The sequence below is a fragment of the Callionymus lyra genome, chromosome 1, assembly GCF_982586985.1.
Source record: "Callionymus lyra chromosome 1, fCalLyr1.hap1.1, whole genome shotgun sequence".
Classification (NCBI taxonomy): Eukaryota; Metazoa; Chordata; class Actinopteri; order Syngnathiformes; family Callionymidae; genus Callionymus; species Callionymus lyra.
In genome coordinates, this window is record NC_141818.1 from 7,071,369 (window position 1) to 7,086,257 (window position 14,889).

Sequence of the window (14,889 nt, forward strand, 5' to 3'; positions counted from 1 at the left end):
ATGATTGTTTTTTTTTTTTAAATGAAATGGACACACATATCGTTTTTTTTAAAACTTAAGCTGGTTATTTTAATAACTGTTGTAAACAAATGTCTCAAGCAACTTACAGGTAATATTTCTTCTTTTTTTTTAAAGACGTTATTGCTGAAATCGGTTTAAAATAGATGTTTTCATTACAGTGTATTTCGCTTGAATTTCGTTTTTATAACCCAAAACAAGTTCCTTCATATTTCTAAAAATGTAAAATGTATTTAAAAAAATTAAATAGTGTTGCATAAAAAAGCCGGAACCTTCGAGCTCGTTGTTTCTCGACCAATTTAACAGTCACACGCCGGGAGTTTGAATCTAACACTCCTGTGGTTGTGTTTGTCATTTTATCGTGTTTTATTCCCTCAAGTTCTGTCACGATCATGTCTGAGCGCAGAAGATGGGAAACTCTGAACGCTCTGAAGAACTCAGCGAAGGGGAAAATACGCTTCGATCCCTTTTGGTCCGAACGAGGCGAGGTAAGTTGTTAGCTAGGTTAGCTTAGCCTAGCCGTTGTAAACACAAACCATACTTTCCTTTTTAAAAATGGTACGAAATGGTTACAAACAGATTTTAAAGTAGGAATACTGTTATTGATCGAATGTTTTGGTTTATTAAGCTTCTTAATTTAGCCTCAGTGTTGATGGATATAATCATGTTAAGGTCGTTCTTGGACTGTGTTTGCAGGACATCATGATGGGATGCAAAGAGGTCTTCATCCTGTCCCCTCAGTCTGAGGCCACGTTGAAGCGCCTCAGCTACTCGAACACTCAGAGTTGTAACTCCTATGGTCTCAGCTCGGGCGACTCTAGTCCTCGACTGTCCGAGGAAAACTCCGATTCTTTCAGCTCCCTCACCTCCTCCTCAGACGTGCCCTTGAACAACCACATGATGACCGTCACCGTGTCGGAACAGGTGAGTTTAGACGCACCTGAGAAGCTCTGGTCCTCCTCATATTTATACTTCGCATCTCCCAGTCCTGTCGACAGATCGCAGTCGAGTCTCTCGACGATCCGGACGTCCCGGAGCTCAGCAGTCCTTCGCCACCGCCCGTCGTCTCTCTCATGTCTCCGAAGGCGGTGGAGACCACGGGTCGCATCCTCTTGTTCGAGCAGGAGCGCCGACATCAGGCCAAAGTAAGACGAGAACGAATATTCATTTATGGAAGTATTTCGGTGGCATTAGAATATTGTATGGTTTAATTTAACATTTTAAAAGTTGAAACTTTGAATATATATTGAATTTTTGTTATAAAAATGCTGATATCATACAAACATTTAATACGGGATTTAAAAGGATACAAATGAAGAACTTCTATTTTTGAATGATTGTAATCATACTCAAAAAAAAATGCAACTAATGCGTTGTCAAAAATCTTTTAATTTTAAGATTATTAACAAAAACAAACTCCACCTTTCAATATACAAATGATTGATATAAATGAATGAATTTAATCTATAGTATGCAAGAGCAATTACTTTTAAAAATCTTTCAATATACAAATTACTGAATTAAATTATTAAAATAATAATCATTTAATTTAATTTGCTTCATACTTTAGAATAATTGAACATTTTCGACATACACATTTTGAATTGGATGATTAAATTAAAAAAATGCAACGTTTTAATATACAAATGATTGAATTAAATAAAAAGAATTCAACCATTAAATAAAAAAATTATTAGTTTAACTACCGTAAATTCCGGACTACACCCGATTAAAAGCCGCATGCTCAAATTTTAGAAAGAAAATCAATTTTGTAATTATACAAGCCGCACCGGATTTTAAGCCGCAGGTTTAAACGGCCAAAAAAATGAACTACCGGTAATTCACGTCCATTTCTTACACTTAAATAAATAAAGCACTGTGTTATTCTTCTTAAGCATTTTTCAGATATTTACACAGAAAGATATTACAGTGAAGATTTTTTAAAACCTTTTTTTATTTAATCTTCTTAGTAACATAAACAAATATATTACTATTACATATTATTATATGTACATACGGTACCTAAAACATGCTTCATAACTTAATAACTTCACTTCTTATAACTACCGTAATAACATATACCGCATCCTACCAGAAAAAGTCACTCATTGCCTTCATTTTCCTCCTGCACACTAAAGCCAACAAAGTCCTCTAACTCGGTGTCCGAATTGAACAGCCTCAGGATCTCATCACTCGTTACAGTCTCCTCGGTTTCGATGTCGGATGAGTGCACGCCGTCTTCTTCATCGCGCAGCAGCCCAGCCTTTCGGAACCCGTTGGTGATGGTTGAAGTTTTGACACGGCTCCACGCATTTAGGATCCACTGGCAGACTTGAGTTAAAGATGCTCTTCGCATGCGTCCTGTTTTGGTAAAAGATTTCTCACCGCTTGTCATCCAAGTCTCCCACTCTTCGCGCAGCGCCACTTTAAATGCCTGGTTCACGCTGATGTCCAGTGGCTGTAGATACTTAGTGGTACCCCCAGGAATCACAGCTGGAGTTGAGTTTGTGCACTTGATTGCAGCTTTCACTGAATCTGTTATATGCGCCCTCATGCTGTCCATAAAGAGCAATGATTTTTTTCTGCGAAAAAAGCCCCCCGGTCGCTTTGAGTAGCGCTCTCTGAGCCAATCCTTCATTAGGCTCTCTGTCATCCAACCTTTCTCATTGACTTTCACCACGATTTCCTTTGGGAATTTTTCCTTTGACATTGTCAGCCGCTTAAAAATCACCATCGGTGGAAGCTTAATTCCCGATGCTGCGCAGCTCAGTACACAGGTAAAATGTGTTCTCTCGTGGCCGCTTGTTTTCAGTGTGACGGAGGAGTCACCTTTTTTATTTACAGTCCGAGTGAGAGGCAGGTCAAACTGTAACATACCAGATGTCCCAAGGAATATATATATATATATATATATATATATATTATGGCATATATGAGCATGGTTTTGGTTATTGTTGATGCTCTGTAAATTATGTTATTATATATTGTGTTTGTGAATTTGTATGGCGGGAAAATCGGGGGGGGGGAAGTTGTTTTAAGGGTTTAAGGGGAGAAGAGAGAGAGGGGAGTGGAGACACCTGAGGAACCAGAGGAACGAGAGGAACCAGCGACAAAAGCACGAGGCAGGTGGACAAACTGTCCGTGTCCTTCAACCGGGGAATTATTTCTTCATCACGCCGGCAACACGGATGAGTAGTTTGCTTTTTTTCCACCTGATCGTAACGCAGTGATTGCGCGGATAAACGCGACTTCACGGCGGGCCGTCCTGCGTCTCTGCGCCTCACCTAGGATTCACTTAACGCAGCCTTTTTTCTGGACAATAATGGACTTGAACATTGGACACTGATCGCGGGGATTTGACTGTGGGGTGTCGTGGGTGTTCGTTGTTTTGTTCATGTTTGATTGATCCTCCTTTAAGGAGCGCTTTTTGTTAAATGTTATTAAGTGAATATATTTTGATTAACTTCTATAACGGCTTCATGTGTGGTCAGTGTTGTTATAATTAATGCTGTCACTCTGGAGCGTCACCAAGTCCGCACCAGAGCTCCGCCCCATGAAGAATGTGTGTGTGACGATCTCTCGAGGAGTTATGTGAGAAGGTCCGTTACAAAACGTCAGAGGTACTTCATCCATATTTATGATTTCATCTGGCCCGATGGAATTCTCCGCTATCTTTGTTTGAGTGAATGTGCGGAATAAAGTAAGTTTCTCCTCGTAGTCGGGAGGGAGCTGCTGACACAAAGTTACTCATTCATTCTATTGGTCTACTGTTGCTGAGCAAAATGTTTTTCCCGCCACGAAAAAAAAAAAAAAGAATAAGCCGCACCGTAGTATAAACCGCAGTGTTTAAAGTGTAGGAAAAAAGTAGCGGCTTGTAGTCTGGAATTTATGGTAAATCAGAAGCAAAATTGATAGAATATTATATTGAAATTTAAAAAAAAAAGAAATTTCAACACTTGAACAATTCATTCAATATTCTATGACACTGATATACGATCATATGCATCAGAGCTGCAGGATTTGTCCAATGACAATCTCCATGTCAAACTTGAAACTCACTTCGGGGCACCTGCAGATGGCGCTCCAGCGACGTCAGGAGCTCCAGGAGAAGCTGGTGGCGTCGGTCGCGAGCAGCGAGTCGGAGCAGCTGAAACGTTTCGAGGAGCTGATGGAGCTCAAGCAGCGGCAGGAGTTCGAGAGCATGAGGGACATGATGGAAAAAGAGTAGGTGGAGACTGGATCCGCTGGACGTTCACTCGACTCACTCCGATGTTTCCTCAGAACCAAAGAGAGTCTCGGGCGGCAGGAGAAGCTGAAGGAGAAGCAGCGGCACCACATGAAGGTAGACGTCCTCCCTCCCTCCCTCCTTCACACCCTCATCCTCCTTTCACGTCCTCAGATCCTGAACCTGCGTCTGCGCGAGGCCGAGCAGCAGCGCGTGCGCGACGCCGAGAACGAGCGGCAGCGGCAGGTGGAGGGTCGAGAGCGCCTGAGGAACCTCAACACCATCCAGGAGGAGATCCTGCAGCTCAACCAGCTGCTGGAGCCCAGCGCCGGCAGCCAGCTGCCTCAGGACACCATGGCCTCCTTCAGCTGCCGAGGCAACCAGCTGTGCTCGCAGGTGTCGGAGGTGGTCCGCAAGACCGCCAAGGTGAGTTCCTGAGTTATTTTTTTTTAAACTTTTTTTTTCGGGCCTTCGGGTCACATTGACCCTGAGATGATCCAGGGGTTAAATGCTAAGAAAACATGTCAATAAAGTCAAGTCAAAGTTTCAACATCTGAACTGTTAAAATGAACCTTAAACGTTCTAGATCTCAACACGTGTATGTGTCACAGGGAGACTTTCCCAGCGTGGACGACATGACGGTGGCGGAGCGAGCGCTGCACCAGATGAGGGCGCTGGTGCGCGCCGTGCAGGAGGAGGTGGCTCAAGCCCAGGAGGACAAGAAGAAGAAGGAGCAGCAGGCGGTGGAGCTTCGGAAGAAGGAGGAGCTGCAGGCGCAGCAGGAGGTGCAGAAGGCGGCGGCCAAGGCGGCGAAGGAGAAGGCTCAGAAGAAAGGTGACTTTTTATCTTAAGACTTGTCGTGACCTTCAGAGATGCTGGTGAACTTTTTTTGAACCAAGTGTGGATCTTTACAGGCCTGCAAAGCAACGCCGAGTCCAGCACGCTGCAGTGGTACCAGAAGCTCCAGGACTCGTCGGACCTCTGCAGCCGGTCCTTCCAGAAGCTGAGCTCCCCGGCCGACTCTCAGGTCAGTGCCGGGTCCGCCGTGTATGTAGGGTCATGTGACCAGAATCCGGTTTGTCAGAGCAGTTCACAAAAAAAAGATTCAACATTAATTCACATATTTAAAAAAAGTTGTGATGTTAAATATGAAATCTTATTTTGTCATTACTATTTATATTTTTGTTTCTGATCTCCACTGTCCAGAACCGGCCTGTGAAAGTGTGGCCCTCATGAGGTCAGAGATGATGTAGAGACCAACAATTTTATTTTGTATTTGTTTATTAAATTCATTACTATTTTCTCTTTAAATATCATTATAGGGCTTTTGTTTTAGGACTTTAGTCAACAATAATTTAGAAAATTATAAATTGGAAAACAACTTTTATTATTATTTTTTAAGTTTTGTAAAATAATTATTTTTCATATTTACCTTTTACTTTGATTTTTTTTTAATCCTTTGTCCTCAATTTCTGTCTTTGAGTGTTAATTTCCTCCTGAATATTTTGGCAAATATAACATTTCATTAGAAAAAAAGATGAAATTAAAGAATATTTTTTAGCATATCAAGCTTGATTTTATTAGATATTTTAAAGAACCTTTTTTAAAAAATGTTTAATGATTAGGTTTCCCATTATATTTGGGCTTTTTGCTCCTTTTATTTGATCATATTGTCCTTGTTTTAGGTGCCCTCAATTTTTGTGACTTTACGGATTATTTATTTACTCTCAAAGATTTAAGCAAGTATAAAATAATATTTTGGAAAAAGTGCTTTTGTATGAATAATTTAGAAAAAAAGTTATATATGATACTATTTAGCTTGATGTTTCATGATATTCTTTATTAACTTTTCTTTTTGAATTATTAGTTTTTCTTTTATATTTGGATTCTTCACCCCTTCATTTATTTATTTTCTTTCATATGATTAAAGGTTTATATAGAAGGTCCCTTTGTCCACGGTTTCGGTCCTTAAATAAGAATTTAAGGATATTTAGCTTGAATTTATTACATCTTTTTAGGACCTTTTTTTCATTCTACGTTTTACTTTTATATTTAGGCTTTTCACTCCTTTCATTTATTCTCTTTAAAATGAGTAAGGTGTTTGAATTTTGTGTCTTTTGTTCATTTTCGAAGTATTTATTTTTATTTCCTATTTCTAAGCAAATATAATTTATCTGGGGAAAAGGGTACCTTTTTATATCATTTGTTTTTAAGAATAAAATTAGATTTTTGATTATTATTTCCATTAGTTTTCCCATTGTATTAAAGTTTTCTGCTCCTCCATTGATGCTTGATGGCCCCTCACAGAAGCCGCTGTGTAAAACGTGGCCCCTGGCTTAATGGAATTGTTTCCCTCCCTCATCCAGACCAAGAAGCTGAAGCTGGAGCTGCAGAAAACCGCCACCATCCCCGTCAGTCAGATCTCCAGCAACTCTGGCTCTCAGCTGCAGCGAGTGTTCGAGAAGATCGACCGCCTCCTGTCGGGTCAGCAGGTGTCGTCCATCTGCACCTCGCAGCATCCGCAGGCGCGAGACTTCGTCTGCTACAAGCTCGCCGACAAGTTCGTGGTGAGTGTCCATCGTTTCTTTCCGTCTCCGCGACGAGTCGCTCAGCGCCGGTGCCGTGTGTCTCCGTAGAAACAAGGCGAGGAGGAAGTGGCGTCTCACCACGAGGCCGCCTTCCCCATCGCCATCGTGGCCTCGGGGATCTGGGAGCTGCACCCTCAGTTCGGCGAGCTGTTCCTGGCTCAGCTGCACAGGAAGTGCCCGTACGCCGTCCCCCACTACCCCCCGATGAAGGAGGGCACGTCCGTGGAGGACTACCAGAGGTCAGACAGGAAGTGCTTCTCTTGGGTTCTTCTCGTGCAGAAAGTCAACGTTTCGGTCTCTGCAGGATTCTCGGTTACCGTGTGGATGACTGCGGGGTCGAAGGTCAGGACAGCTTCCTGAAGAGAATGTCGGGTATGATCCGCCTGTACGCCGCCGTCATCCAGCTGAGGTGGCCGTACGGCAGCAAGAAGCCGGTACGTCGCATCACTTCCTGTTTGTGAAGGTCACGAGGTCACGAGTGTTGTGTGTGTGTGTGTGTGTGTGTGTGTGTGTCAGGAGTCCGCTCACGGGCTGAACCACGGCTGGCGCTGGCTCGCTCAGACGCTGAACATGGAGCCGCTCGCCGACATCACGGCGACGCTGCTCTTCGACTTCCTGGAGGTGAGTCGGCTGTGATTGGCCGAGAGTTCTGTCACTCAACACTGGTGCGTTCACAGGTGTGCGGGAACGCTCTGATGAAACAGTACAAGACGCAGTTCTGGAAACTGATGCTGCTGCTGAGGGACGACTTCTTCCCGCGGTGAGACTCGTGCGCACACATGCACACACTTTCTCTAATGGACACACACACACTTCCTAAATGACACGCACACGCACACACGCTTTCAAATGGACGCACACACACGCTTCTAATAGACGCACACACACACTCTCAAATGGACGCACACACACACACACACACACTCTCAAATGGACGCACACACACACACACACACACTCTCAAATGGACGCGCACACACACACACACACACACACTCTCAAATGGACGCGCACACACACACTCTCAAATGGACGCACACACACACACACACACTCTCGAATGGACGCACACACACACACACTCTCAAATGGACGCACACACACACACTCTCAAATGGACGCACACACACACACTCTCAAATGGACGCACGCACACACACACACACACTCTCGAATGGACGCACACACACTCTCAAATGGACGCACACACACACACTCTCAAATGGACGCACACACACACACACACACTCTCAAATGGACGCACACACACTCTCAAATGGACGCACACACACACTCTCAAATGGACGCACACACACTCTCAAATGGACGCACACACACACTCTCAAATAGACACGCACACTTCCTAAATAGACACACACACACTTTCAAATGAACACACGCTTTCAAATGGACTCACACACACACACACTCTCAAATAGACGCACACACACACTCTCAAATAGACACGCACACTTCCTAAATAGAGAGACACACACACACGCTTTCAAATGGACACACGCTTTCAAATGGACGCACGCACACACACACACTCCTATAGACATACTCTCCAAAAGACACAATCACACTCTTAAATAGAGGCGCACACACACACACACACCTTGTCCAATTGACAAATGTACACATACACTCTCTGTCAAATGTATGCATTAATAACAAACACCATAGACAGATTTATACATGTACACATCAACTCAACTACACACTTATACATTCACACAATCCAATAGTAAGGCACACACTCACAGAGCAACACAACTGTTAACCGTGTGTGTGTGTGTTGTCAGGATCGAAGCCGCGACCAGCAGTGGACAGATGGGCTCCGTCATCAGACTCAAACAGTTTCTGGAGGTAACTCCACTGATACACATGTTTGTGCGAACACAAGGGAAACACAACTTGAACACAACTCTATGTTCCATTTCATTCGCAGACATCACTGCGCACTCAACAGATCCGGCCGCCCAAAGGTCTGCTGGGACAAGATTTCTGGAGGTCCTGAGCTCCGTCCCTGCAGCAGATATTTATTTTAACATGGACTCGAACACAAGCTTTTATTTTTTTCCTTCGATGGAGTCGTCAACGTTTGTCTGGATCTTTGTAACGATTGTGGATCGACTGCCTGATCAGTCCAACCTTTTTCTAGATTCGCTGTTGTCGGCAGTTTCTCCGCAGAAGAACTGTCAGTTTTAAAAAATATTTAGGGATGAGATGTTGTGTTTTCTCTCCATAGATCATGGAGGAAATAAAATCAAGTAACAAGTATCGTTTGTCAAGTTCCTCTAGCGCCTCCTAGTGGTATCAACAGTGTCTTTTGAAAAGAAATTCGATCTGTAAATTGTCACCGTAAATCAGTTTAGGTAAAATAACTTTGAGCAACTAATTTAAGATGCGAGTCTAAACATTTGAGAAACCCTGGCTGGCTGGGATATGTGTTCAATGATTGGCAGGTGGTTTTGAACATGATTGACATCAACAAGCCACAAATTTGCAGACTCAGCATCACAATAGCATTTTAATCATCGTCACCAAATCTGTTGTGAGCATAACCTTTACACCTGGAAGAGGAACGTCCAGCAAACCTACATTCTAAACCGTTTGTTTGACTTTGAGGTCGGAAGCTCCAATATCCACCACCAGGGGGCAGAAACCGTTGTTCTAGTCTTCATGACAACAGAAGAGTTAAATCATCAACAGGAAGTTTTTGTTTTTCTCCAGAACTGGATCCCAAGAATGTCTTGAGTCTCTCTGGGGGTCGTGGGTCGGGTCACTTCTGGACCTCCTGGTTGATCGTGGCCCGCTCCACTCGATGGTACCAGTGCTTGACTTTGGTGTTTTTCATCATGTCGTCGAAGGCCTGCAGCCCCTCCATCACCCTGAGGACCCCGAACACGGCCTGAGGAACAAAACTGAGGTCAGAACAAACACAGGACAATGTTTTGATTCCGGCCACTAGATGGCAGCAATCATTACGTCCTCTGTAGTTAATGGAAAGATGGAGATCCCGGAGAATATAAATACACATTAATAATAATTTTTTTCTCAATACTGTACGATATTCAAAAGCATTGATTTTTATTATATTCAATACCTTATTTTTTAAATGCATATTTATTTGTGGGTTTTAAATCATTTTACTTTTATGGTTTATTTAAGTTTCTGTAAAATAAAACGATTACATTTTTTTATTTACAATTAAAATGAAAATATTCACAGCGTTTGTTCATTTTTTATGTTGCAACTAAACATCTGGCCACTAGATGGCAGCAGTTATTAAGACCTTTGCAACTAAAGGAACAATAAAATCCTTTGAGAATGAGAGGATACGGTCGACTCTGGCAGCTTTTAAAGCGGACGTTTGGACATTTTGGTGACTACTGAGGATGAGAGGATACAGTTGACCCCGGCAGCTTTTAAAGCTAATGTTTGGACATATTTTTGTGATGACTGAGGACGAGAGGATACAGTCGACTCCAGCAGCTTTTAAAGCGGAAATTTGGACATATTTTGGTGATGACTGAGGACGAGAGGATACAGTCGACTCCGGCAGCTTTTAAAGCTGATGTTTGGACATATTTTGGTGATGACTGAGGACGAGAGGATACAGTTGACCCCGGCAGCTTTTAAAGCTGATGTTTGGACATATTTTGGTGATGACTGAGGACGAGAGGATACAGTCGACTCCAGCAGCTTTTAAAGCGGAAATTTGGACATATTTTGGTGATGACTGAGGACAAGAGGATACAGTCGACTCCGGCAGCTTTTAAAGCTGATGTTTGGACATATTTTGGTGATGACTGAGGACGAGAGGATACAGTTGACCCCGGCAGCTTTTAAAGCTGATGTTTGGACATATTTTGGTGATGACTGAGGACGAGAGGATACAGTCGACTCCAGCAGCTTTTAAAGCGGAAATTTGGACATATTTTGGTGATGACTGAGGACGAGAGGATACAGTCGACTCCGGCAGCTTTTAAAGCTGATGTTTGTACATATTTTGGTTTCGAAACAAAAGGAAGCAGTTACGACTTCGTCAAGAGTCATGTGGTCTGTAAATACTGCAACACCAGAGTCAAGTACTTGTCAATACTACAAATATATACTCGTTACTACTGTCTCACAATATATCGTATCAATGCCCGTCTATCGTGATACGTATTCTTGCAAAACAAACTCTCACCAGGTCGGCCAGGTTGGGCTGGTCTCCTCCCATGAACTTCCTGTTCTTGCCGATGGCGGCGACCCAGTCGTTGACGGCCTTGTAGAGATCCTCACGCACGTCGTCCTGCAGGTTGTAGCTGCCAAACAGATACGGGCGTCACAGACATGCAACGACCCGGGGAAGGGGTTCTACGGTTCTGGTTCCACCCACCGGTTCTTCAGCCTCTTGGCGATGAGGAACATGGCGGCGGCACCGACGTATTTGGCGAAGAAACCCTCGAAGGATCCGAACTTGCCCTCGCGCACGATGTAGTCGAAGGACGCCAGCGCCTCGCCCGTGGTTCTGTACACGTTCGGCGAGATGAGGTGGACCAGCCACTCGTCGACCCACTTCCGCCACTTCATCTCCTCCCTGGAGGAATCAGAACCAAAAAACTCATTCACTGATGAACTGAAAAATGTAACGAGTTGATTGACAGGTAGGTTCAAAGGTCGTACTTCTGCGAGTCCTTCTCCGGGTACACCATCTTGGTCTCCTCCTCGCTCAGCATCAGCCAGTACTTGTTGCTGAACTCCGTCACCTTCTTGCCGCTCTCGTTGACCGACTCCATTTTGGGGTAACAGCGGACGATGTCGGCGACGCTCTTGTTCCTGGAACACAGGAGTTTAACGCGAGCGACACCAGAACCCGGAGCGTCGGTTCCGAGAGCTCACCTGGTGACCAGCAGCGTCTTGAGAGCGCTGATGATGACGGACGAGTCGTTGAGTTGCTGCAGAGGAAACATAGTCAGACTGTTGCCGAAACATTACGACCACAGGGTGGTTTACTTACAGTCGTCGGATTGTTGGCAATGAATTAAGCTGCTTTACAAATGATTATAACTTACTAATGTTATTTAGATTGTATTTTCAAAATGGCATTTTTTGTTTTTAAAGATTGTAAATTTGTATTCTGAAGATTTTTTAGTGTTTTTTTTCTTATTTCCCTTTTCTTTTTTTTTTGGTCAAGATAATATATTATGTATTGTTATTTTTGTACTCATCAAGATTGCCTTTCTTTTTCTAATTTTATTTTGTAATTATTAATATTGTATTGTATTTTTTTTTTTTTTAAATCAATATTATATATTATTATCACGATTTATTTTATTTTTTATTAAAATTTCTTTTTTTTTTACTTTTCCAAATTGTGTTTTGAATTTTTCAACATGTTATTTGGGTACTTTAAGATAGTTTTCCCAAGATATTATTTTTATTATTATTTTTGCATTTATCTAGATTATATTTTTTGTATTTTTCAAGATTGTATTTTTCCAAATTATACTTTTTCCGGATTTTTCCCCCTCTAATTTTATTTTGTAATTATCAATATTGTATTTTTTTTTTCCAAGATTATATTTTTGCTATTATAAAGATTTTTTTTAAATATATACATTTCAAGTTAATTTTGTTAGGCATTTTTCCACATTGTTATGCATTTATCAAGATTATATTCTTGTATTTGTAAATGTTTTTATTTTTGCATGTTTTAAGATTTTATCTTTGTATTTTTCAAGATTGTATTTTTCCATATTTTATTTTGTATTTTTGAAAATTGTATTTTGCCAAAATTTTGCATTACTGAAGATTATATGATTTGTCAGTATCATCTAGATTGTATTTTTCAATATTGTATTTATTTAAGAAGTATTTTTCAAGATTGTATTTCTTAATTTTTTAAGAGTCATTAGTTGTATCCTGTATTTTTCCTCGCTATGTCTCTTTGCAAATAGATGTTGAGTATCTCTGAGAATAAATATACTTCATCATACTATATTATATCTAAGTATGTCTGTGTGTCAAGAACAAGCAACAGTACCACGTCCTCCTGGACCATCAGGATCGGAACCTTCCTGTACTCGGACCACTTGATCTCCTTGCGCATCACCGGGTTCACCTCCACGACGTCGTAGCTCAGCCCGTGATAGTCCAGGAACGCCCGAACTTTACTGCAGAACGGACACGTTTTGTACTGATACAGAACCAACTTTGGACCGGAACCAGAGGCGCCCTGCAGACCCACGAGACCGCTTCAGAACCACATGACAGACAAGAACCAAAACTACACCATACTCGTTTCTTTCTCATGTTCTGAAGAACTCGGTCGGTCCCGGTACTCACATGCGACTCCTGGGCCAGAACCGGCTGCTGGCCGGACCACCGGACCGCCTGGTAGAAGCCCAGACCTCCTGCGAACAGAACCGCGCAGCCCACAGCTCTGCGTCCTCCTGCCCGCATGGATGAGAGGATCTGGCTCGTGGGCCTGGTACCACCGGTACCGAAGCCCCGGGACAACAAAGCTCCTGCATTCCCGGTGAATCTCTGCGCGACAGCGGGTCGCCGGACCGCGGGAGAGTCCAGCAGACACCGGCCGACCTTACTGACGGTCCTGACACAGGCGGCCGCCATGTTGCTTTACGTAAACTGACAGCGAGGACTTTTTACGCCCCGAGTTTTGTCTGTCAGGGCGTCCAGTCTAAAAGTTCGACCGTGACAATTTCTGTCAGAGCGAGTTTTAAAACAGATTTCTTTCTCCAGAATCTAAAAATACTCGTTATAAATATACAAACCGGGACACTCCTACCAGGCTAAATAAAAAGTAACGTTTGAGTTGCATCAGTTTTTTTTTCTTATTTTTTCAAAATAGATCATTTCTATTTAGTAAAACACACAACTGTTTATATGACAACATTGGTGTGAGGGTAGTTATAAACATGCTACACATAACACACCTTGACATCATATTCTACTTTAAATCGCAGGAGCAAGATTGAAGAATTACGTAGTAACTTGATTTTTTTTAAAGATTTGAACTTTGTGTAGTTTTAAGATTGTGTTTTTTTTTTTTAAATTTTTTATTAAGATTTCATTTGTAAAGATTTTATTTTTTTATTTATCAAATATTTTATGTTTGTACTGATTAGGTTGTTATTTTTTTGTAATTTATCAAGATTATAGTTTTCTATTTTTCAAGATTATGTTTTTTTATTTTTAAAGAATGTATTTTTTATTCCAAATCCATGAAAGTACATTCATGTCAGGCTAATTTAAAAATTAGGTTCTTAATTCTATTTAAAAGAACACACTTGGCGTTTATATGCCAATATTTTTTGTCAGGGTACTTATAAACATAACACACCTTAGTATATTATGTTGACCTTTAAATCGCAGTAACGAGGTGTACGAATTATTTGTAAGAGCTTTTTTAATGCATCACTCCAATATATATATAGACATAAATTATTATTATAATAACCATTAAAATTATGATTATTGTAATTGTGGTTCATTCTTGGTTTCTGATTTACATGTAAATGACCATTGACTCATTCCCAAAGGCACTAATTCAACGTTTACTTAATTAGTTTAAACATAATTTTAATTGAACATTATTCCTTAACATTTATTTTGCACTGACATTGTTTATTTTCTTGTTGCAGTGCTCATAACTTTCATCAGAATACATTATAACTGTATGATTCAAAACATTATTATAGTATGTGAAGAATATTACCAAATACTATTAAACATTTAATAATACTAATAATAATAAATAATACTAATAATAATGGATATTGGTGATAACAATTGATGTTTTTATCACAACATTCCTTCACTGTTGACCCAGATTGACCTGACAAAGAGTGTGAACAAACACGTACTTCACTATTAATAAATACTCAAAACACCATTTAAATGTATTTCCAATACTGTTCATATATTCGGGATCAAGAAAAAAACAAAAAAAACAATAGATCTGCTTCATGTTGTGCTGCCTTCACGGCTCCTTCCTCCACCAGCGCCCGCTGCTACGTGTGCTGCGTTCAGGGCGCGTCGTAT

General features: G+C 41.5%; 2 protein-coding genes across 2 annotated transcripts; one reads left to right on the forward strand and one right to left on the reverse strand.

Moving 5' to 3' along the window:
- The first annotated feature begins 12 nt into the window (after positions 1-12).
- gle1 (GLE1 RNA export mediator) lies at positions 13-9,114 on the forward strand. Its single transcript, XM_087790333.1, has 16 exons — positions 13-109; positions 398-506; positions 715-942; positions 1,005-1,163; positions 4,094-4,242; positions 4,300-4,360; positions 4,418-4,669; positions 4,855-5,077; positions 5,158-5,270; positions 6,610-6,810; positions 6,880-7,070; positions 7,136-7,265; positions 7,348-7,452; positions 7,509-7,591; positions 8,637-8,700; positions 8,783-9,114. The coding sequence occupies exons 1-16, from the start codon at positions 90-92 to the stop codon at positions 8,849-8,851; spliced, it is 2,157 nt and encodes a 718-aa protein (XP_087646459.1). The 5' UTR covers positions 13-89; the 3' UTR covers positions 8,852-9,114.
- Positions 9,115-9,345: 231 nt separating this feature from the next.
- ptges2 (prostaglandin E synthase 2) lies at positions 9,346-13,462 on the reverse strand. Its single transcript, XM_087790521.1, has 7 exons — positions 13,171-13,462; positions 12,869-13,060; positions 11,725-11,780; positions 11,509-11,661; positions 11,222-11,422; positions 11,030-11,147; positions 9,346-9,745 (listed from the first exon to the last, which is right to left on the reverse strand). The coding sequence occupies exons 1-7, from the start codon at positions 13,456-13,458 to the stop codon at positions 9,617-9,619; spliced, it is 1,137 nt and encodes a 378-aa protein (XP_087646647.1). The 5' UTR covers positions 13,459-13,462; the 3' UTR covers positions 9,346-9,616.
- Positions 13,463-14,889: the final 1,427 nt, after the last annotated feature.